The 24366-nt window shown below is 39.4% G+C and overlaps 2 protein-coding genes and 1 non-coding gene across 4 annotated transcripts in view; 2 read left to right on the top strand and 1 right to left on the bottom strand.

The window, feature by feature from the left end:
• The window catches only part of LOC145437212 (ficolin-2-like), a 145187-nt gene that overhangs the window by 9899 nt on the left and 110922 nt on the right, over positions 1 to 24366 (top strand). The window lies entirely within an intron of this gene.
• LOC145438011 (uncharacterized protein F54H12.2-like) lies at positions 15011 to 16288 on the top strand. Its single transcript, XM_080315374.1, has one exon. It carries the CDS (start codon positions 15011 to 15013, stop codon positions 16286 to 16288), a length of 1278 nt encoding a protein of 425 aa, XP_080171500.1.
• Trnaa-ugc (transfer RNA alanine (anticodon UGC)) lies at positions 18353 to 18423 on the bottom strand. Its single transcript has one exon. It is a non-coding gene; the product is annotated as a tRNA-Ala (tRNA).

Here is a 24366-nt window from a genome sequence, read left to right as displayed (position 1 = left end):
AGGTACTACAAGTGAAATGCAAGTTGTAACTATGATATTTAGATTAGAATAATTACTATTAATGTTATTTGACTTCATATGCGCGTTGCACAACTTTGTCGTCTTCAAATATAGATGTCGACCGGGGTGGGTGAGTCATGAATCGCAATTTGAGATATGAACATAGACAGAGAGCGATTCTCGGAGGTATGCAATCAATTTCACAAATCGAAAGTAGGATTATTGTCATGATTCTGGCAAAAATGTCGAAGCATGGAAAGAGTATGAAAGTAGGGAAAAACAATTCCATACCATACACGGGAAATTTCCATACCATACCATACTTGCACTTTTCCATACTCCATACTGAAATCTCGTTCCATGCCATACCATACTTCCATACTATACCATTCCTTACCATGCCCTGCATGCTGTATGCTTCGATTAAAACCACAAGGAAGACCACATGTAAATCTATTCGCACAACTCGATGACATTGATATAGTATTACTAAAAATAATTATTTCCGATTTACAAAACAAAAATCAGAATTCGTGTCGTAGAAAGTAAATAAGTTTCTTGAGTCTCGTGTTCGATGAAAACGATTGGTGACAAGTAGCCTATGCTTTCGTGTTTGAGTGGGAAAGAATTATTTAGCGTAGTGACAGTTTCTGACCGACGAATGGCAATTGATCATGATATTTCAATATAGGCCTTCGCTTTCATCAAGATAACGCCTTGACACTGAAAAAAAACCTTCATGTTATTCAATAACTCGATTCCCGAAACATGTTCCTTGTACAATTTACCGCTGGTATGTGTAAAGGTTATCAACGTTTTTAACATAGTTTCACCTTCTAGCTATTTTTATATAAGGAAAAATCATTCGATAACTCGCCACTTCTCGTTAGCAAAGTAAATTGTTTTGCGCTACTCTTTTGTGGAAGTAACTCATGTAAATCTATTCGCACAACTCAATGACATTAATAGGAGTAGTATATAAGTGCTCATCCAGCTCCGCTCCAATCACATCGCAGCATTTGATCACGTGACTACTTTTGAATTTCAAATCAAACAGAGAAAAGCGCGCGAAAGAGTTATATCAATACTGCTTCAATATGGACAATGGGTGACAATATACGTCAATAACGGGCGTGACCATCATTGTATTGACAATGATTGTGTCAGCTGATTGCATAATGGGTGTTAATGGGTGTGGGTTAGGAGAGCGAACCGTGACAGCATAATGGGGTGTGTGCTAGCGAACGTTACGGTATTGTGCAATGGTTAATACCGTAGACAAGTCCAAAGCTAGTGATATTACACCATACACAGCTTTGATCACGTAGCAAATTTGTAATTATATATTTTTTTAGCATCACTACAAATCATTCTTATTCCTATATATATATATGTATGTCGCTTATGAGATTATACCATCAAAGAAATCAAGGATTGCAATTGACAGAGATGTCGAGAATTACAGCTTCTGATGTATACGACATTATAGAGAGGGTTCATTACAAGACTTGGAAAAGATTTGCTCGAGATCAACTTAAGTTAACAGACTTAGAAATTGCTGATTGTGAATACGCGGATCCCAAGAACTTAACTGAACAATGTTATCAAATGATACAAATATGGGTTCGTAAAAATGGTCGATGTGCTACAATTGGCAGACTCGATGAATTAGCTAATAGTTGTATGTACGATTGTACTACCACACGGAATTAGCTCGAGAAGAAAAATGAGAACAGTCCATTTGATTTACCGTTATCAGATTTGAATGTCTCAATGAGTTTACCGTTTGGAATTAACGCGCCAAAAGTAGTTATTTAAACACCACTACGAGTGAGCGGGACATGAGAAATGGATATACTTCTGAGTGAAGACTCCGATATCGCGTTCTACGTGATATTATGCTCTTGCATTAAAACCTATTGCTGCATCAATATATACAAGAAGAAAAGAGATTCCGAGATTGCAGAAGCTTGCAACGACCTTAAAGCTGCTATCTGTAAAGTCTTCAAGCAATGAAGCTAATATTCATAATATTCTTATTGATGCTAAATTGGAAATCAAAGGATGCTCCGGAATTAATATACCCTTTCACCGTGAAATATCACGAAGAGGACTGCTTAGCTACTGAGCAAGAAGCAATGAAATTGATTTTACGTTATATCGCGGCATATACTTTGACTAACTGTACGCATATTGAAATAAACTATTGAATGATGATTTGCATTGTCTTGACTCGACTTTGTTAGGTTGTGCTTTCAGTGGCATATAGTGCTACTATAGCTTCGTGGTTCTGCTACAATTTTACTAACACTAAAGCTTTGAGAATAGAGAGAGAGACACAAATGTAGGATGAGATTTTATTATTCAGACCAAATATGAATTTACCATTTATTTTCCATTAACACATATTCAACCAGTAATTTAAAATTGCTGAGAATTTTGCATCCACCCCGCAGGGCGATGTCCGTATTGAGGTGGTGGTGGCGGTGCTACGGCAGCATTCATTCCGTAATAGGCGTTTTGTGGTGCTGCATTCATGCCATTAGTCGCGAAGTTCGCTTGAGGATGATCTTTCGATTGGATTTGTCCCGATTCTGCGATGAAGCGAGATGTTTCCTCCAGAATGAACGATAGCGGACCACAGTCAGGATCCTGTACCACATTACCTATATAAAGATATAGTTTATTAGTACAGAATTTCATTAGATATTTACAATCTAACATACTTGGAGAATAAATTGTAAATTCGTCTGCTGGGTTAATCTGCTGGAAACATTCAACACCATCACGAGTATAGGTCGCGACGAGTCCACCTTTGTGCGTGAAGACGGCTTTGTATCGCTGAATGGCACCCGAAGTACGATGTAAGCGCAATTGATGATGATCAATTACATCATCATTTATGCTTTCAAGTCGTAGCTTCGATATGTTATTAAAAACATATAGCTCTTTCCTCAATGGACCGCCGACAATTCTACTATCACCTCTTATTGCGATGCTCATATTGATTCTAAATTAATATAGAAAACACAATATAGTTATTATTCAGTGAAAACATGAATCCACACACGAGAAAATAGATCAAGAATGAGTCTTGTCATTTCTTTTACTTAGTAAAGCACAACGACTATTCACTTGTTCATGCTCAACCCATACATTATCACAATGACAGAGATTTTCGAATAGTTTTCCACACATATAGCATTTCACTAAATTTTCGAAGCCGAGATGAAAATAACCACATTCTGCTAATTGATAGGCACTACTGTTGAAATTTTCTTTGTAAGGTTCGAACGAACGTAATCTACGTTCAAAATTCATATTGAAAAACACAGCTTCGTTCTGCTTCGCATTTCGATTACAAATTTCATAAACGATATCACCGACTTCATTCTTCATTGCCTGATGTGCACCTAACGGCTTAATAGACACCATCTCGTTATATTGAAGAACTGAAATATTTATAAGAATGGGAGCTTTTATAGCTGTGTAGAATGCGATGCTGTATTCTGATTGGAAGATTTTTCAACTTTGAAATGCTTGGTGGTAGTTTGATTTAAATTTACAACATTCCAAAGTTCGAATATGTTGTTGGTTAAAAATATATTGAAAGTATTGGTGTAGAACACGATACTGTATTCTGATTGGTAGATTTCCAACTTTGAAATGATTGGTCGTACTTTGATTTAATTTATGACATTCCAGAGTTTGAATATGTTGTTGGTTAAAAAATACGTTGAAAGTATGGCTATGAATTGTAACGAACGTTACTTTCGCGCACTTCCATTTATTTGAGAGTTCAATTGGAGTTTTACTTTGTTTTTAATAAATTTGATAGAGGTTCGTTTTACCGTCTACTATTCATTGCTTTTCAAACACTCAATGCATTGTTTGCTCTACCAACAAAGCGAAAACGACGGTTGGTAATGTCTTTTGTTCGAAGGGGCTGTTACTATCTATCAATAATTTCAAATCCCAACGGTTAATGTTTGTCCGTTAGTGAGCGAACATTTTTCTTATGTGATTCTGGCGCGAAGCATTTTGGTATAAGATTAGCCGAATGTGAAATGAGGTATCACTAAATCTGAGCGAATCAGTGAAAAGTATTCGAGATGTCTTTGCAAGTTGAAGTAATTATGGATGATGATAGTCAGCAGTTGCCAAGCAACCAATCAACCCGAGAAAGCAGTGACCATGCATTGAGTGTAGAAATTCCAAATCATATGAAATGTGATCAAATGGATAAAGATGATGAGGAACTCGTCGTTATGGATCGATACTTTAGACCCATAACGAAGATCCCATCTGCTAAAGAAGTTCTTCTGAAATCTTTGAGCGAAGAAGAATTTCGCGATCGCGTTGTCATACGTCAGATATGTCCCGCATTCAATACTGATTCATCCCCATCAAAACAACAGGCTAATGACATCGAGCTAATTAGCAACGAGACCCAACTTAAGGATCAATTGTTACCTCTGAGTCAATCAACACCAGTAGGTGAACAAGCCGTTTATGACGTTGAGAAATTGACTAGCGATCCGACCCCTTCTGATACTGTCAATCATCAAGCTTCGGGACAAGCAGTAGGCAATCCCGACACGGAAATGGATTTGTCTCTTGGTGCGGAGGCGATTGCCGAAAGTAGCGAGCCGCTAGGTGAAATTTCTCGTGATAGCAATGAGATCGCGAAGCAAATCCTACTGCGACGTATAGAGAAGAGCACATCGCAAGTTACAGAGCAACCTACTTTTAGCGAGCTTGTCGACGATTCCACTCATATTTCAAGTGGTTTTTCCGACTCTAATGTTGGCTCTATACCAAAGCCGAATATACCATCATCGCCAGATCAATCGTCAATAAGGATCTTTCCTAGATATTGGATCCAGCATGATCCTCCGGTCCTTAGGCCAATGCAAAGACATATACATGACACTACCAAAGCAGAACAGGAGTATGATGAGAAGAATCGCTTATTCATGCGTTGGCTAGTTGGATTAAGAGAGATGACAGAAATACATGATGGAACAGTCATGTATAGATATCTGGAAGAAAATATTGTTGAAATACAATATGGCGGGTTGAAACGGAGTCTCAATTTTCTTCGTGCCGCTCTGATAGTAGCTGTCGGTGAAAGCTTGACTCATGAAAAATTACTTGCTCCACACTTCTTTCTGGAAGGGCATTGCCATTCTGGAAAGGAAGTATTGCACGAAATGCTTTTCGGTAGTGAAACAGCAAATTATTTGCTGTCGAGTTTGGAAAATTTGAAAGCTTTCAAATATTATGATGCTACAAAATGTATTTCTGTGTTTCCGAACTGCGGAACGCTTTTCTTTGAAAATACTGCTTTACAGGAAACAATTCTGACTATAAATCGTACAGCAGTGCAATGTGAATACGGGATTATTAATCCATCTTGCTGCTTCATGCTTTGTGATAAACAAAATGGCTCTGACTTGATGACTGTCAAACATCCTATATCGTTCAGGGCTAAAACGGTCATCGTAAAATTTGGAAGGGGTATTTACTCACCTTCTCTGGTCAGTTTCAACAAACATGCCCGTCGTGATGTTCTGTTCGATTTAATAGAGAGAACTAAAACTTGTATTAAAGGAGTTAATGGCTGTGTTGAGAATGATCCCTTGGCTGAAGAACTGTATCTTAGAGCATCTAGCTTCAGAACCAGAAAAAATGCAGCTTATAATGATAGTCTTTGAATAATATGTTTTGCTTGTACGATTGTTATTTGCATGAACGATTGTTACCAATTCGAATTTTGTTTGCACCTTGACATTATGACTGAAAAACTTGGCTGATGTATATATTATTTGCATGAACGATTGTCACTAATTCGAATTTTGTTTGCAGCTTAACATTATGAATGATAACTTAGCCGATATAGCTGCATCCACCACTCAGAGAGACATGACACAAATTAGCGATATGTCGGCCTTCTATCAAAGTCTAATGGATCCACAGGAACCTTCACGAAAGCGTCCTCGTCAAGATATTGGTTCTTACTTCGAACACATGATGGATGATCATTTGAAAATGCAAGCGATGTGGAACCGCCTTATTTCGATGGAAGGATTCGAACAAGACTGGACAAAAAATTTTCTTGTCATTGCAAAAAACGTGATCAAAGATATCGAAAAACTGTTGTGTGACGATAAAACAGACTCGAATATTCGTGATACTGAGATTGCTAGATTGGACAGAATTAAGTTCATGTTTCTGTACGGTTTAAACCAATCTAAATTGCGCTTGAGATATAACTTCGTTTTCTAGTAAGTGAAATTGTGCTTGTTTTACAGATATAGAGTAAATATAGGTAATATTTTCAATACTTTGTTGACACACGACTTTACGACTGGATACCGTATCATACAAGCGCAAACGGTAAGCAAAAAACTGCGATTGAAATAAGCTTCTCAATTTCTAATGTTCTATGTTTTACAGATAGCATAAATGACTCTACGCAGGTGATATTTGGATCGAGATTGGATCGTCGACGAATCCTTGGGCTTTGAAGATGCCGCCGTCGAAGTAATTGAAGAGCACTACGATTCGATCATTGACTCAACGTGGACTTCGAGAAATCGCGTGCGACATATAGTCAATATTCGGATGATTGAACGAGAGCCCGCTGACATTCACGCGCGTATCGCAAGTATATACCCGCAACGATTTAGACAATTTAAAATAAATTATGGCTTTGGGTATCTACTATATAATCGTGAGTCTGAGCGATATACGTATTTTCACCCCCAATCATCTCAAGCTGTCCTCGATGTCCCAAGAACTATCATATCGCGTGAAGATTTTGATTCGTTTAGAAATGCAATTGATTTATCGGCCGGCTACGATTATGCGAATCGAGTCAGACCGGACACAAAATTTGTTTGTTCGGAGGTGCTACACATTACTTTATTCATGTATGAAATGGAAAGACCCTTACTTAGCGGAGGTGTTGTCTCAGAAGAAATGGAAAGATTATCCAAATGTAAATTTATCAGAGTTTTCATTCGTAATCGTAAAGGAGTACCATATACAGATAATCTCTGCCTGTTTCGATGCCTATCATTTAGTTTAATTAAAAAACTTGACGAAAGTCATGTTTCTCAATTGACTAGCCAATTTGAAAATCGTTACCGAATCTCAGCTGTTAATGGTATATCCCTCGAGCAACTATCGAAAGTGGAAGCATGTTTTAACGTTAGAATATTACTTTACGAAAAACAGGAACAAACCACGGTCTTGCGACGAACTTCCAATGCACCTGGACTCACAATTCATATTCACATGTTTGAAAATCACTGTTGCTTAATATCGAACATAGAGATTTATACGTCTACTTTTATGTGTGATTCGTGTAAAACATTCTTTACCTTGAATGCTAGTTTGAAACGACATATTGAAAATCATTGTAATTCTTCGAAAAGGTATCGATACGGTTCTGGTGTTTATCGTCCAAAAGCGACGGTGTTTGAAGATTTGGAAAATGAAGGTATGTTTGTTAGTGAAGAAAAACGTTTTTACAAATTCAGAATTTGCTTTGACTTTGAGAGTCTCTTAGTAAAAGAAAATCTCAAGTCCGATACACCCAAGGTAACATTTACCAGTAAACATGTCCCGCTCTCAGTCTCACTGTGTGATAATGTCACGAACGAAACAACTACATTTATTTCCAATGGGAACCCGCGTGATCTAATTAAAGAAATGGTTGATAAGCTTCATGAAATTCAAGAAATTGCGTCTTCGCAAATGCGTGCTATATATGACACCGAGTTGACTACTCTTCGCGACTTGATTGAGGAACGTAAAGTGATTGATCCGATTAAAACGCGATCGTACCTGGAGTTGTTGTATCATCGCTTTCAAACGTGGTTAGATCAAATACCCGTAATCGGCTTCAACTCGGCTCGCTATGATTTAAATCTGTGTAAAAAATATTTGATCGCTCTTTTGCGAGAGGAGAGCGGCTTTTTTGTATTGAAGCGAAACAGCAGTTATCTCAATATCTCCACAAATAAATTGAAATTTCTAGATATATCTCTGTTCCTCGCTCCGGGATATAGCCTGGACGCGTATTTGAAAGTGTACGGTGATGGAGTAAACAATAAATTTTACTTTCCATATGAATATATGACGCATATTGATAAATTGAAAGAGACATCGCTACCGCCACACGATAGCTTTTATAGTAGTCTTCGTGGGCATAATATTACAGCTGAACAATACCAAGAATGCGTCAATACTTGGAAGCGTCTCGATATGAAAACAATGAGGGATTTTTTAAAATACTACAATGAATGTGATGTGGTCGGCTTTCTCGTCGCGGTAAATAACAACTTCGACTTTTATAAAAAACTGGGGATTGACATGTTCAAAAATCACGTCAGCTTACCGAGTATAGCTAATCGACTTATGTTCGATCAAAGCTGTGAAATCGCTTTATTCAATAAAGCTAATGCCGATCTCCATCACACTGTAATTAATAACTTGATTGGTGGATTGGCACAAATTACAAACAGGTATGCAATGGCAGACGAGACCAAAATTCGCATTTTGAAGTATGGAGACGCGGCCAAAGACGTGAAATCTATAGTAGGATATGATTGCAACGCATTATACTTGCACGCCATTGATCTCAATATGCCAACTGGATATGTCACCCGTTGGCTGTATGATGAAGGGAAACAGAAATTTCATAGAAAACCGACTTATCCATCCATGATCGAACTCGAGTGGTTAACTTATCAAAGCATTGTTCGCGGTATTCCGATTCGTCACGCTTGGAACGGTCCGCAAGTTAAACTCGGAGCCCGTAGAATTAGCGTAGATGGATACTCAGCAGACCGGAAGTTAATATTCAACATGGACGGCTGTTGGTGGCATAATTGTATAAAATGTTATCCTTGTAATCAAAATATTAATCATAATCGACGCATTAAAACCGAAGAAACCACCGCCTATTTTGAACGCCTAGGATATCTGGTCATTCGAGTGCGCGAATGTGAATGGAAAGCAATGAAGCGCGATCCAGACATTGCGCGCCTCGTTGCACATTTACAAAGGAATGTGACAAAAGAATATTTACTCTCGCAAGAACAAATACTCGATCGAGTCGTTAACAATCGCTTTTTCGGTGCGATAGAATGCGACGCGCACTGCCCAGATCATTTGAAATCTAAGTTTGAAGAGTTACCGCCTTTCTTTAAGCACATCGAAATTATTGAATGTGATATCGGTCCGCATATGGCTCAATACGCAAGGGAAAATAAAGTCAAGTTTCCGAAAAAAGCGCTCGCGTCCAGTTATTTCATCGAAAAGCAATTGGTTACTACCGATTTGTTGAGTTGGTATTTGCGTCACGGAATGGTGGTCACGCGTGTTTACCAAGCTTTGGAATATGAGCCTAAGAGAGTATTTCGCAACTTCGTAGATCGCGTAACAACGCTACGGCGTAAAGGTGACGTCGTTCCTAGAGACCGTGCACTTGAAATACAGGCTTTAACCTTTAAGATGTGCGGAAATTCAGCGTTCGGAACCACTATACAAAATCCAGCCAAATATAAAAATCACAAATATGTGACTCGCGATGAAGTTCAAGCGCTCATCAAAAAACCGAATTTTATCGACGCCGATGAAATTGACTCGGACTTAATTGAAGTAACCTCTCGGCCCGATACGACTCGCCTTGATCAACCCGTCATCGTAGGGTTCTTCATATTTAATCACAGTAAGCAACGGATGTTGTCGTTCATGTATGACTTCCTCCACGTGTACATAAACGATTGCGATCAATTTCATCTTGAACTTGACACCGACAGCTGTTACCTTGCGATATCAGCTGACTCTATCTACTCATTGATCATCCCTTCGAAGCGTAAAGAGTTCTTTGAAATTCATGATCGGTGGTTGGTTCAAAGGGCCTGCGTTAAGCATAAAACAGACTTCGAGAGGGACCCAGTCGCTTTCAAAATCGATGAACCGTGCTGTATCGCTGCTCATAATTACTCTACGCGAACACCGGGTTTGTTTAAAGTAGAATGGAGTGGACGGGGGTTTGTAGGCCTCAATTCAAAAACCTACTATTGCTCGGGTGATACAGATAAATATTCCTCAAAAGGTTTGAGTAAAACGGCCTGCAAAACTTTCAAAGATTTCAAAGGTGTATTGCAAAACCGTTCTATATCCGGTGGATATAACTCCGGCTTCCGCTGCTTTCAGGGAGAAATATTCACATATCATCAATATCGTTCCGCTTTATCATACGGTTACTATAAAAGAATTGTATTGAGTGATGGGATTCATACTGTACCGCTTGCGTTGTAATAAAATGTTGACTGTTTTGTAATAAAAAATGGAGCGTGCACGTGTCTTAAATTCTCCGTTCAGGATGATTATAGCTGGACCTTCGAGCTGTGGTAAGACATGTTTTGCCTATCGACTTGTGCAAAATGCCAAGAAAATCATCGCGCCTTATCCAAGGAAGATTATTTGGCTGTACAATAATTATCAGCCGTTATACGATAAAATGAAGGGTGTGAAATTCCACCAAGGTCTAGACGAGTTAGAACATTTACAGCAGGGTGGTAATGGACATACTCTGATAATACTAGACGACATGATGACGGAAGCACAACAAGCGAGGGACCTATTCATACGTCATTCCCATCATAATAATGTCTCAGTAATCCTATTAGTCCAGAACATATTTCACCGAGGTGGTGGTTTTCGTGACGTCACTCTCAGCGCTAGCTATATTGTGGTGTTTAAAAATCCACGTGACGTTTCACAAATACGTTACCTTTCACGTCAAATGTTCCCGGACAATCCTACTATGCTTACAGAAGCATACAAAAGAGCAACTCGCGAACCTTATTCATATATTGCCATTGATTTAACCCAAGAGACACCGGAAAAGTATCGACTTCGTACCAACATATTTCCGGACGAACGCATGACTGTGTATTTGGAATAAATAGCGCGCTGCTCGAACGATAATCATCATTCGGGATGGCTAAGGACGCGCGAAGACTCATTTTGAAAAAACGTTTAAAAGATCATCTTACCAAATTGAAAACTTTACGGAGGGCTAAAAACCCCGAACGTATTCAGTTATTGAAGCATAAGGAATTTGTCGCTAGTGTGTGCGAGTGTCTTCGAAACCTGGTGTCGGGCGATGTACCTATTTCTAACGCAAGAAAATCTAAATTGAAAAAGCACAAATCCAGTATACGGAAGGTCCTGTGTTGCAAAACTCAAAAAGGCAGGCGCAATGTTTTGCAAAAGGGTGGCTTTCTTTCGGGTAAATACGTGTAACTTTAATTCAATACTGTATCTAACGTTATTCCGTTCCTAGCCATTTTGAGTGCCGCTATTCCGATACTGGGAAGCCTCTTGGGCGGACTGACGAGAAATGCGTGAGCTGTATTTTCCACCGCTACTAACAAAAGATGGATACGAAAGGAAATTTGACAAACATATTGCCAAAATCAGAGACTCGGATTTGACTCGCGTGCAAAAACTAGCGCTTTACAAACACGGTATCAATATCTTGAGAAACCTAAGAAAGAATGACGCGGCGATAAAAGCGCTCGCAAACGCTTCGTCACTCGACGATAAAAACGCGTCGCCGCCCGTCATTAAAGCAGACGCAGCGCGCGCGCCACCATCTGATGACACAAACGCGACGCCGGGGCCCCCGCACGCGTTTAATTGGAGCGTTACTAAACAGGAGGGAGATACTCCAAAGAAGAAAAAACCCAAGAAAAAAGCAAAGAAAAAGGTCGACCTCAAACCTCCGCTTAACTGGAAAGAACTCGATACTCCGCGTCAACAAAAGCCCAATCAACGCTACTTTGGAAAGCTATGGACAAACTAGACTACTTCGATCCCAAAAAACCCAATTCTTATAGGGGTGCTTACCTACAGAAAGACAGCGAGTGGTTGAAGGGACAAGATAGTTATACCTATCACTTTCCCATTCGAAAAAGATTTAAACGTCGCCAAGTTGTTGTGTCAGGGATCGGAGCGCAGTTTCAAAGCGATTTAATCGACGTACAGTCTATTTCAAAATACAATCGTGGGTTTAGATATATTATTCTTATTATTGATGTTTTCTCCAAGTATGTGTGGATGATTCCGATTAAAAATAAATCGAGTGACAACATGATATCTGCTTTCAAAAAAGTTTTCAAAGAGAGCCTTCCATTAGTGCTACAGACAGACAGAGGTACAGAATACACGAGTCGAGCTTTTCAGAATTTTCTCAGAAAAAACAAGGTGCGGTACTTTTACACGAAAAGCGAATTGAAATCTTCGATTGCGGAAAGGGCTATCCGTAGTTTCCGTCAAATCTTCTACCGCTATTTCACGAAAAATAACACCAGCAATTATATCGATGTGCTAGATGATATGGTCTATTCGTACAATCACACCAGACACCGCTCGTTAGGGATCCCTCCTAGTGAAGTTAATAGACATAATCAAGAAAGCATTTGGCAAAAAATGTATGGATTTCGCGACTCCAAACTACCCACTTTAGCGGTCGGGACCCCTGTACGCATCTCGAAAATTCGCAATCTGTTTGAGAAGTCTAGTCGACCCAACTGGCAACCCGAGATATTTTACATTGTCAAAGCCATGAAAGGAGATCCGCCAACCTATCGCTTACGTGATTACAATAACGAAATAATTGACGGACAATTTTACAGACAAGAAATTCAACCCGTTACTGAACCGCAAAAATGGCAAGTCGAAAAGATTATAAAGAGGCGACGGCGTGGTAAACGTAGTCAGTTTTTAGTGAAGTGGTTGAATTATGGACCGGAATTCAATACCTGGGTCGATCAAAAAGATATCGTCGAACCGTAACTTTTATCAATTCATTGCTCAAGTTATAATTATACTGCTCATCGTGAGTTTTTCGCTGTATAATTTGAGTGTCGTGCAAGACAACAAAGAGCTTTGGGTGTCGCTGTTATCTTCGTGTGTGGGATATATGTTACCGGCTCCAAAGATACCCAAACTATGAGTTATATTACGTTATTTTCCAATGCCTCCATGGACAGGTTTCCACAAAATACAGCTGCGGTTTACACCAACGAACTAGACACCCCAAGAAATGTAGAAAGAAGCGAAGTCGCGTTGACTGAGATTGGCTTCCCAACCGATTTTAACGAACGGATCGCAATCACAAATAGCTACTACGGTTTCGACATTATGGGTCCCAGTGAAGTCACAAGAAGATTGAAGTTCAAAATTGGTGAATATGAATCCGTATATGACATGTTTAAATCGTTGGAGAGCATTAATCCCGATGTGAAAGTCAAGTGTTTTCCTGAAAGTGATAGCCTGACGGTTTCGATTCCACACAAAAACATTGCAGCTAGTGCAAGACCGGGAGAGGATACGCGATATCGAATCGACACCAGAGAGTACGATTATACTGGAACACTTGAGCATCTAGAATTGGCGGTAGTTAGCCTGACTCTCCTACGTTTCATATTGCCGAAGAATAGAGCAGACCTATCCGCATACTTTTTCACTGACAAGACAATACATCTCAATTTTGATGTACGACCCTTGTCGAAAATCGATTTCGTATACGTTCATTGCGACATCATTGAACCCCAAGAGTCTAGCGGTTCACTACAGCGTTTATTACGAGTTGTAAAAGTCGATGGAGATAAGAAGGTGTTTTCAAAATATTACATAAAACCTTTCTTTCTTCCGCTAAGTATAAATAGATTGGAACGTGTAAAAATTTCCTTGCTGGATCACAAAGGTGGTGAAATTCCGTTTCGAAGCGCTCCATCGAGCGCTGTACTTCAATTCCGAAAGCGGGGTATCGCACTATGAAATACATTCACATTAGCAGTTTGGAATCAGATTTTGTTCTCGAGCTAGCACGTCCGATTACAGGAAAATACGAACTGGGCCTAGCGGAGTTCTCGATTCGCAACGAGTTCCAACCTACTTTACCTGCTTTCGACGCTCTGTTATGGCAATTTCAGGATGAGAAAACATCGCCTCTGATTCAAGTGGGAAGTAAAAATCATTATTTTTACCCCAAGGGTAATTATTATGACTTCAAAAGTTTGATTGATAGAATCAATCGCACGCAGGACCAAGTATATATTAACCAGCTAGGAAGTTCTAGTGGTATGTTAGTCATTCCACCTTACAAATCGGGTGCGTTTCCTAATTTCCTGAAGAATCCAACCGGAGTCAGAAATCCGGTTTTCGTGTATGGAAAGCTTAGGAAGAAAAAGCTGCTAGGAGGGAATTATTTAACTTCAGAGATCACTCTGAGGGATTCCATCACGCCTATCACCAATTTATTAATTTATACCGATCTCATTCGACCGCAATCAGTCGGCGACACGAAAGCTCCGCTATTACAAACATCCCCATTACGAGTAGTGTCAATGAATATCAACATCATATATTCGAAAAAATATACTTTTTCCCTATGATTACGGAAGACGCTCGTCGAATTCAGATTAGTATCAAAGACGATAAAGGTACGGGTATAAATCTGAAGGGGTCCATGATTGATATCACACTTGCTTTACGTCATCATGAGAGCACATTACTGTTGTGATCGCGATGCCTTTCAACAATACTATCGTGTGCAAAGTGGTAATGGCATAAACTATTTTCGAGGACGAGTGCAAAGAGGACACGGTTTAGGAAATCTCTTTCGTAGTTTGGGACGAAGTGTTGTACCATTGATATCAAAAGGGGCGAAAGCTCTCGGCAAACAACTACTCCATACAGGAGCAGAAGTAGCTTCTGACGTATTGCGTGGACAAAACGTCGGTGAAAGCTTCAAAATAAGAGGCAAACAAGCAGCTAGCAAAGCTCTTGACAACTTCCTAGGCAAGAGAAAGGCACCTAGAAAAAAGACCACGAAACGGAAAAAGCGGCGACGGGACATTTTCGATTAAATAGAACTCTCCCTACTTTATTTTTTCATTAGCTAGCAGACTCGCGAAAGATGACGGAGCTAATTCACGCGAAATCTGCCGAAGGCGTACATCCTAGCTTGGATCTTTTTCAACTCCCACCTACCCAAACAAGCGTGGAGAAGAAACGGATCATTAAGATTCCACCTGTGTCGGACAACGCAAGCGTGATTATTTACCGCTATGAAGGATGTGACGATTTTATTGATTTAAGCGAATCCTATTTTTTATTTCGCTTGAAACTATTGAAAGGCGATGCGGATCTAGCTGCCACGGACAGCATTGGAGTTGTGAATAACATTCTTGATTCTCTAATTTCTCAACTTCACATCAAAGTCGGGAACCATACCCTGAAACAAGACGTGAAGCTACAATGTTATTCGGCCTACTTACACTATCTGTTCACACCTCACGACGTGCAAGAGACAACGCTTCTTACACAAGGATGGGTCAAGGACACAGAGAAGCAATTGGATGATTCGACCCTAGGTGACGATTCGGTTAACAAAGGTCATAACGCGAGAAGTTTGCCTTATGCCGGGAGCAAAGTCGTTGAAATTAGCGGTAAGATACATCACGGGTTGTGTTTGCAAGACCGCTATATTTTGGACGAGGTTCCGTTAGAGTTCGAATTAACATTGAATCCGAAAAGTTTCTTTCTGTTTGGAGCCGCTACCAGCAATTTCAAAATCATCAAAAAAGAATTGCACCTATGTGGAGTGCGGGTAACCGAAGATGTAAAATCTGCCTTGATGGTAGACGCACCAGCTAGGTATCCCTTTATGGACATGAAGCTGCTGACTCGAACTTTTGCGGCTAACACCACTCAAATCGATATTGGTAATCTGTATTCGGGAACCCTGCCGACACGTTTGATTATAGCCATGGTGAAAACTGAGGCATTCCAAGGAGCATTAGATAAGAACCCATATAATTTTATTCATAATAAAATGAATCGGGTTGAATTGAAAGTAAATGGTTTCCTTATGCCAGAGGGTGGCTACGAACTTGATTTTGAAAACAATCATTATTCCGAGGCCTACCTAAATCTCATTCAATCTATGGGTGCCATCGAACGACAAAAAGGCTTGATTTCCCCTCCCGAGTTCGCAAATGGATACACGCTTCTAGCATATAATTTGCGAGGTGACGATTTAGATGACTGCTTCGAGCTGCAGAAAAGTGGAACGATCAGTCTTCGAATCACCTTTCCTGCGGCAGGTGTTGAGAGCGAAACGACACTGCTGTGCTTTATGGAATTTCAAAAAATACTGGAAATAAGCCAAGCTCGCACGGTGACCGTGATATGAACGGACAAGAAATAGATGAAATATTGTATAGTTACCATGCTACGAAACAACACTATCTAGGGAATTTCCCTATTGATCAACTCCCTCAGCGCCCAAAACCTCCTTATTCAATTGTGATCAATTATGATGAAAGTCACAAGGAAGGTAGTCACTGTGTTTGCATATATGCTGATCAATATGAAACCCATTTTCACGATAGTCTGGGTATCACTCCATTCAGGATTGAGATTGCGAGTTTCCTTGATCCCGAAAATTATACTAGCTCAATAAAACCATTACAGCATGAAAGGTCAGACGCTTGTGGAGCTCATGCAATTGCATATATTATGAAACGCTCTACTGGTATGAGCACACTACAGTATTTGGATCACTTCGGTGATGATCGAAAAGAGAACGACGATATCGTAGTGGACTTCGTTAGAATCTTGAAATGGGAGCAACTAGTTTCACCATCATAGAATACTTTGGAGATGATGAGAAGGCCTACATGAAAGTCCAAGGAAAAATTATTGTCATGAATGCAAATCGTAATAGAATTTCTTTCGAGCCGTTTCACATACGCATTTACCCGCATGATAACGAAGTTACAATTTTCCGCGGGTCTGATTGGATACCAGTGCGTTTTCCTAAAAATTGTATGTATATAGATGTGTTGTCGAAGCATAGAATTATTCGTCGTAACCGCGGTGAACTTGTCGTTTTTCGTAAACTAAAATTATGGGAATTTTTGAGAAATCGCTTTTAATAAATTCGTGTGTATTCATTGGAGTTATATATAAGTGGTTATTGCTCGGGATCTAGTCAGTGTCATCATGAATGCGCTTATAGTATCGATGTGTTATCGCGGAAAGCCGCACCATGTCGAAAATGAAGGAACGTTACAAGACATTCAGATTATGACAGATATCTTAGTACAGAAATTCAAATTCAAGACTGAAGATATCAAAGTGTTGCGTGAAGAGCAAGCCACTCTTGGAAATTTTTCCAGAGAGCTTCAAACGATGGCCGATAGTAGCGCCAAGATAAACTTCATATATTTCGTCGGTCACGGATTTTCATGTCCAAATAACACAAAAGAAAATGATCCTGAAGCTCGCGATTCCGGATTTGTATTTTATGATAGGCATCTACTCGATGATGATATGTGTGAGCTATTAAAAAGCTTTCGTAAAGATACAAAAAACCTACTCATGTTTGCGCAGTGTTATAGTGGTAACTCTGCCGATTTGAAATTTCATTTACGAGAAGACGCTGCTTCGCAAGCACTCAAGCGCAAACGAGACGTAAAATCCAAAACTGTTCTCATAAGTGCAGTTAGTGACGATCAAATCAGTTGGTGTTTTGAAGACGGTAGTGCTTTTGCAAAGAATTTCAGAACCGTCATACGTGAACACGACGAAATCAAATTCTTCGATCTTATGCGTAAATTGCGACAACTAGATAAGAGACAAAAGTGTTCGATATCATCAAGCTTCAAATTGGATGAACACGATCATCTCATTCGAAAAAGAAGTTTCAGTTGGATAAAATCTCAATGGAAGAAATCGAAATAATAACTATCGTTGCAACCGCGCTGTTATTTCTGGAATTCTTATTATATACGCTATTTTGCTGTGGAGAAGAATGTGAACGTAAATCATGACTATGGCTCGCATTTGTATTGGTCCCCTACGCTTGAGTAGTAATGGAGATCGTAGCTATTATGAAAAAACGATTGTATTACCGAAAGTGAGATCTATCACTATTCCTTTCTCATGCGAAATAATGTATCGTACCAATAAGATCGTAGTGAAGAAACTGCATGTTCCTCACTACGGTAAGATTGAATCTCCGACAATCACTGTCTGCAAAGACAAACATTACTGTTTACCGCGTACCTGTCCTATTCTTATAGAATTTAAAGGGAATGCGATCGTTGTAAAAAATATAATCGTATTCGAAGCGTTACACCACGCGTGATTTTATGATGCTTGTTACTAGTTTGATATGTCTGTAATAAAATCGCAAAACAACTACGGCTCCTCATTCGTGTTCTAGTCAGATACAGCATCAATAGAAAAGTCGTGGAGACTACGGGAATTGAACCCGTATCTTCTATTTGCAAGACAGATACTCTACCATTGAGCTAAGTCCCCATTCAGACGAATAACAACGCAACCAGACGTTGATTTTTGTTATTTATTACAAGAACAATACGGAATGTATAATGCAATTCCACGCTACTCGCGGCGGATTAAAACAACACTATTTTTCTTGCTGGGTGACTTGCGTATCTTCCATTGCATGTCTACGGGTATATTGAGTAGCTAGTTGGAAATAACGTTCCTTATTTTTTAAATACATTTCCGCACTCTCTTGATCCATCGGATCATAAGGGTTTGGTGAAGCGAGCAATGAACGTATTGATATCAGTAGAGTGGACGTTGTCATCGCTGGTGACCATTCCTTCTGTAAAATATCAACACATATGGTACCTTTACAGCTTACGTTAGGATGGAATATCCGTGTTTCAAATCGCATTTTAGGAGGCTTGAATGGATACTCGGTAGAATATTCGATTGATAATCTGAACACACCACCTTCGTAGGGCGTTCCGTTTGGTCCTTGGATCGTTGCCCACCAACTATACATATTCTTTTCATCGAATGGTCCTGCTCGGATAGCTTCGTACGCATTCTGCTTAAATTTTGCTTGTTCATATATCAAACGCTTCAAAGCACGCATGCCTATCGAATGATAGTATTCGAACTGTCGCACTTGCTTTCAAATAAATTATAATTCAATCTAATTATACATGTAAATAGAAATAGGTTACAGAATAATGAATGATATGATTAATGTATGAAATGACATGCGTTGCGCATTTCAAATCTACAACAAAAAAATATATTAATGTATGAGATGAGATGCGTCGCTCATTTCTAATCTGTAACAATTTTTCATGAATAGGCTGTTTAATTCCACGGCGGTTCCTTGTTTGATAGTAATACACTTTCCATTTATGCGAACATCTTCCTCATGAATCTTCATTGATTTTTTTTCGTTGTCTTCGTCACGTATGATCACCCACGTATATCCTTTACGGCGTTTTATTATGAACTGCTGCTCAAATTTTATCGTCGCTACACCCGTTACTATTATACTCTTTGAAGTTTGGTCCATTGTAATATTTGTTGGAGATTCGAATTTGACATCGTTAATCACTATTCTTCCCATCGTCGCTCAATTTCGTATTGAATGGCTTAGCATCAAATTTGTGACTTAAATAGTCGCCTAAACTTATTCTACAATCATGGTCAATACAATGATGATCACACCATCGCGGAATAAATATATATATATGATTGCAAACTTGTCACGTGATCAAAGCTATGTATGGTGCAATATCGCTAGGTTATTACCCATTGTGCAATAACGGTCACACAACTCTTTCGCGCGCTTTTCTCTGTTTGATTTGAAATTCAAAAGTGGTCACGTGATTGGAGTGGGTCTAAATACCCACTTTGACGCCTTAATCAAAACAACAGCAACGAACGCTAGGCGAGATGGGCAGAAGACTGCAAATCCTGAACAATGGAGGGTGTAACACCAGAACGACCGAAAATATACTTCGAACATTTGGACAAGCACTGGGAGATGAACTGGGATGGAGCTTGCGATGGGATGGCTGTATAGGAATAATTGGACTGTATATAGGAATAAGAATGATTTGTAGTGATGCTAAAAAAATATATAATTACAAATTTGCTACGTGATCAAAGCTGTGTATGGTGTAATATCACTAGCTTTGGACTTGTCTACGGTATTAACCATTGCACAATACCGTAACGTTCGCTAGCACACACCCCATTATGCTGTCACGGTTCGCTCTCCTAACCCACACCCATTAACACCCATTATGCAATCAGCTGACACGATCATTGTCAATACAATGATGGTCACGCCCGTTATTGACATATATTGTCACCCATTGTCCCTATTGAAGCACTATTGATATAACTCTTTCGCGCGCTTTTCTCTGTTTGATTTGAAATTCAAAAGTAGTCACGTGATCAAATGCTGCGATGTGATTGGAGCGGAGCTGGATGAGCACTTATATACTACTAATAGGTCTCTCAAGTAGTGACCACAGTTTTGTTTTTGAAAGATGTCGCGATGTCGGTATAATATTTTCTAAAACTCGACGGATATCGTGAATGTGTAGGACTTACGATAAACATATATTGCGCATATACAACTTACAAGAACTATGATATTCCTGTATACTAATTCGGTGTTGGGTTATTTGAATATGTAGATACGTGACCATTCGTGTTAAAAAGTTATTTTGATATCAAAAGCATTTTGAAGAGACTGACCAACCATTCTTTAGTTTGCAAGTGTAAGCAATCATTCAACAGTTTCGTAGCATGAGAATATCGAGTAAAGTGGATTACTTTGGGTGATGTAAATATCTTCCATACTTTTGTCTGAGTTGTGGAGATAATCATTCGTATCCTACAAAGTAGGCCTAACTAGTTTCCCCAAACAAAATATTGAATGAACGCTAACACATTGGGTTCATAATCCAAGAGATTGGAAATTGTTTTCTGTTACACTAAATTGTTTTCTGCTACACTAACATAATTTGCATCTAAAAAAACGATGCACACCGATGAAACGACGTCGGTCAATATCTATTATGGAACGAAATTCGAATTTCCTTTCCGTTTGTTGTGATTCAAATCAATAGCGTGTTGCACAAAAACATCATTATATTATACAGTGTGTGTAATTTTGTTGAAATGATCCTGATCCCGAAATAAATAGTAATAACTTGCGTCGGTTGTGACTGTCGGTACTTTGGTTTTAGACTAGTACGCGACATTTTCAAACACGTTGTTATGTTGATAACTCAAAGATGTTCTTTCAAGTCTTGTGTCCAGAAAAATCAGAACTGCTGTCGTGTACCCACAAGTAAATTATTAGGAATTCAATCTCAACTCGAATTTCGTGTTAGTGGTTTAAGTGTTTTTACGATTTTTTTGATAGCTGGTTCGTGGTACAGAACTTGAATATAGCTTTCAATACAATATCCATTGTAGAATAATATTTATTAACTCGAAGACTTTTCGGGTGCCTCTTTTCAAGAGTTATCGGCACACTAAAGGGATTTAAACAGATTTAAAAGCAAAACCAAAAAGGCAAAGTATGACGCAACAATCAAAATCACAAACCATGAAATTCGCATTGTACCAATGGCAACAATAACAAACTATGAAGTATACGGACATACGGTACTATAGTAACAGCACAATTTGTAAATAAACAATTACACGCACGGAACAACACGCACTAATGAGAAATTTGTAGGTTATAGAGGAAATCTTTTTGTCTGCATAAAATAGGTTTGCTCAACTGAATAATAGTAGACTCAAAGACTTTTAAATGAAACACAGACCTACCACGCGCAATGACAGTGAACATATTGTCATCATAGTGCTGTGCACAGGCAAGGTTTTCACTCAGATGCTGACCAATTGACGAAGCATATGCTTGGTAATCATCATAGCAGTCTGTTTTTGCAGCCAATTTGCACTGACGTTCGAGCTCCGTGCGATCATTTGCGCAAGTTTTTGACCGAATCAATTTTGGGATACTTTGCTTCATACGCTCAAACAATCTTTGAGATGTACGTCCTACATACCTGCTATCACAGTGGCACTTGTATTGGTAAACAACATTACTTGCATCAGAGGCAGGAAGTACATCTGTTCGAGAGTTGGGTAACAAGGGTTTCGTCGTGTACACTACATGCGTGTTAACGCTGTAATAGCAACGGTGAACAGCCGATTTAATAAGCTTTTCAAAACGGCTAGACACGTTACCTAGCCAAGGTAGGTGCAAAAATGCCGGGCATTTTTCTGGGCCATATTTTGGAGCTGTATCCGATTTTTTCAATACCCTAGAGATGGAGCATTTTAATATGTGGTCCGGATAGCCATTTTTGGAGAGAATCAAGTGGATATCATCCTATTCGTGTGACAATTTTTCTGGTGAGCAGAGGCGCAAGGCGCGATTAACGAGCGATGAAATGAGGTTTAATTTACGCCGCTTCGGGCAAAATGAATCCCAACGAATATAATGAAATTAATGACCAGTGAAAGTAGGTTCTCTGTACACTGACGTTAAAAACGTTTGTCCTGATCTCTCTACTAAGACGTCTAAAAAGGGAAGGGCAGCATCAGTTTCCTTTTCCACGGTAAATTGTAGAGCTGGATGGAGACAGTTCAATTTTCGAAGAAATTATTACACTCTCGCTCATTTTTAAAGGCAACATAGGTGTCATCGACATATCTAAAATAGAGGAGAGGTTTTGCGACGTTTTCAAACAATTTCTTTTCATGGTATCCCACGAATATATCGGCCAACCTAGGTCCCAACGGTGAACCCATCACAACATCATTGCATTGACGGAACATCGTGTCATTGAAGCTGAATTCAACGCTACTAGTAGCAGTTTGCAACAATTCAAGAAATATTTTACGCGGTAGTTTCGGAGGTTCAAGCGTGCCATCATAAAGCGCGTCTGCGCAGATTTCGAAAGTTTCCGACAATGGTACGTTGGTAAAAAGACTTTTCACATCAAATGAGCTAAGAAATACATTGGACGGATTTAATTTGGCGCGTTTTAATTCGTCTACAAACAGATTTTACTCAAAAGCCGGTATTGGTCTCCATTGATTTTGACGATGTTCCATACCGAGATCGGTCATGACATTTGGCACAGTAAGTCTTAATGTTAGTATCGACCGCTGTAACAAGTTTTAAGTTTGTCACTGAACTATGTGGGTGGTAATTTCGTTTCCAAAGTCGAGTGAGAGCTGACTCTTCATTTATCGCTAACAGATTTACGCAAAAGCCGTTATTGGTCTCTATTGATTTTAACGATGTTCCATACCTAGATCTGTCACGAGCTTTTGCACGGTATGTCTTGATTTTAGTATCGAACGCGGTGCCAAGTCTTAAAGTTGACGCTCAATGATTGAGGCAGTTGTTTCGTTTTCGAGGTCGAGTATGGTAGAGATGCGCGCTGATCTGATACTTAGCCTACCTATATCATTGCGGATCTCACGCAAAAGCCGGTGTCTGTCGGTGCTAATCTAGTCTGCGTTCCATAGCGAGATCGGTGATGATATTTCCAATGGTATATCTCGATGATCGCATGAAACAGCTAACTAAGATTCTCGGTTTGCATTCAAATATTCACATAATTTTATGTTCGCCAATGTGCATTTCACTGTGAAATTGTGGCCTTCAAACCATTTGCTTTCAATCCCCTGTCAAATGCGATAGCTATTTCATTTTCGATGTCGGCTAACAGCTGATCATTCGATCAGCCTATTCCTCGATCTATTTTACTCAAAGTTCGGTGTTCGTCTGATTGTATTGATTTTGACAGTGTACCATGCCGGAATGGGTTATGAGATTGCGAATGCTACTTCTCGATGATTTCATGTAACAGTATGCTAAGTTTACGGCTTTCATTCATGTATTTATTGATTAATATATTTTCCAACGGCGATTTCGCAGCAGACTTATAGACAGTAAGCCGTATGTGTTGCGTCACAATCTCCAGTTTCAAGGCCAAAATGTACTATGTTGTTCCGAGACCGAAGTTCCGAGGCTGCCGTCTAGGGATGGTGTGAACCTCTGAAAGGTTCAGGTTCGTGTGAACGCGAACCTTTTTGAAAGGTTCTGTGTGAACACGAACGTGAACCCCGTGACGTCACGTAACGTCATATTGCTAATTCCAACCATATCTTCAAATGAAGTGATAGCCTATATTAATGTACACGATACCTGGCGAATACTCGGTCCACATAATGCCACAATGCCGAAGTACATATTGGCGTTCAAAACGTCGCTGAATGTATCACCCGCGGTAATCAAAGGATATAATAATTGCATAAAATCAATACATTCCGTCGCTTTGCCAACAATTTCGACGAGGGCTTACACAGGAATATAAGCTTACGCCTTAACGGTCTTAGCCAGACCGGACAATGTGTTCGGAGTCTGAATATTGCTACATTGAT

The sequence above is a fragment of the Botryllus schlosseri genome, chromosome 4, assembly GCF_051294905.1.
Source record: "Botryllus schlosseri isolate E-star chromosome 4, Bs_hap1, whole genome shotgun sequence".
In the NCBI taxonomy this organism is placed as follows: domain Eukaryota; kingdom Metazoa; phylum Chordata; class Ascidiacea; order Stolidobranchia; family Styelidae; genus Botryllus; species Botryllus schlosseri.
The sequence above is the reverse complement of the archived record's forward strand: the minus strand, read 5'-3'. Positions and strand labels throughout refer to the sequence as shown.

Excerpts from the sequence above, each read along its gene's own strand:
- LOC145438011 (XM_080315374.1), top strand. The coding sequence starts at position 15,011 with ATGACGGAGCTAATTCACGCGAAATCTGCCGAAGGCGTACATCCTAGC.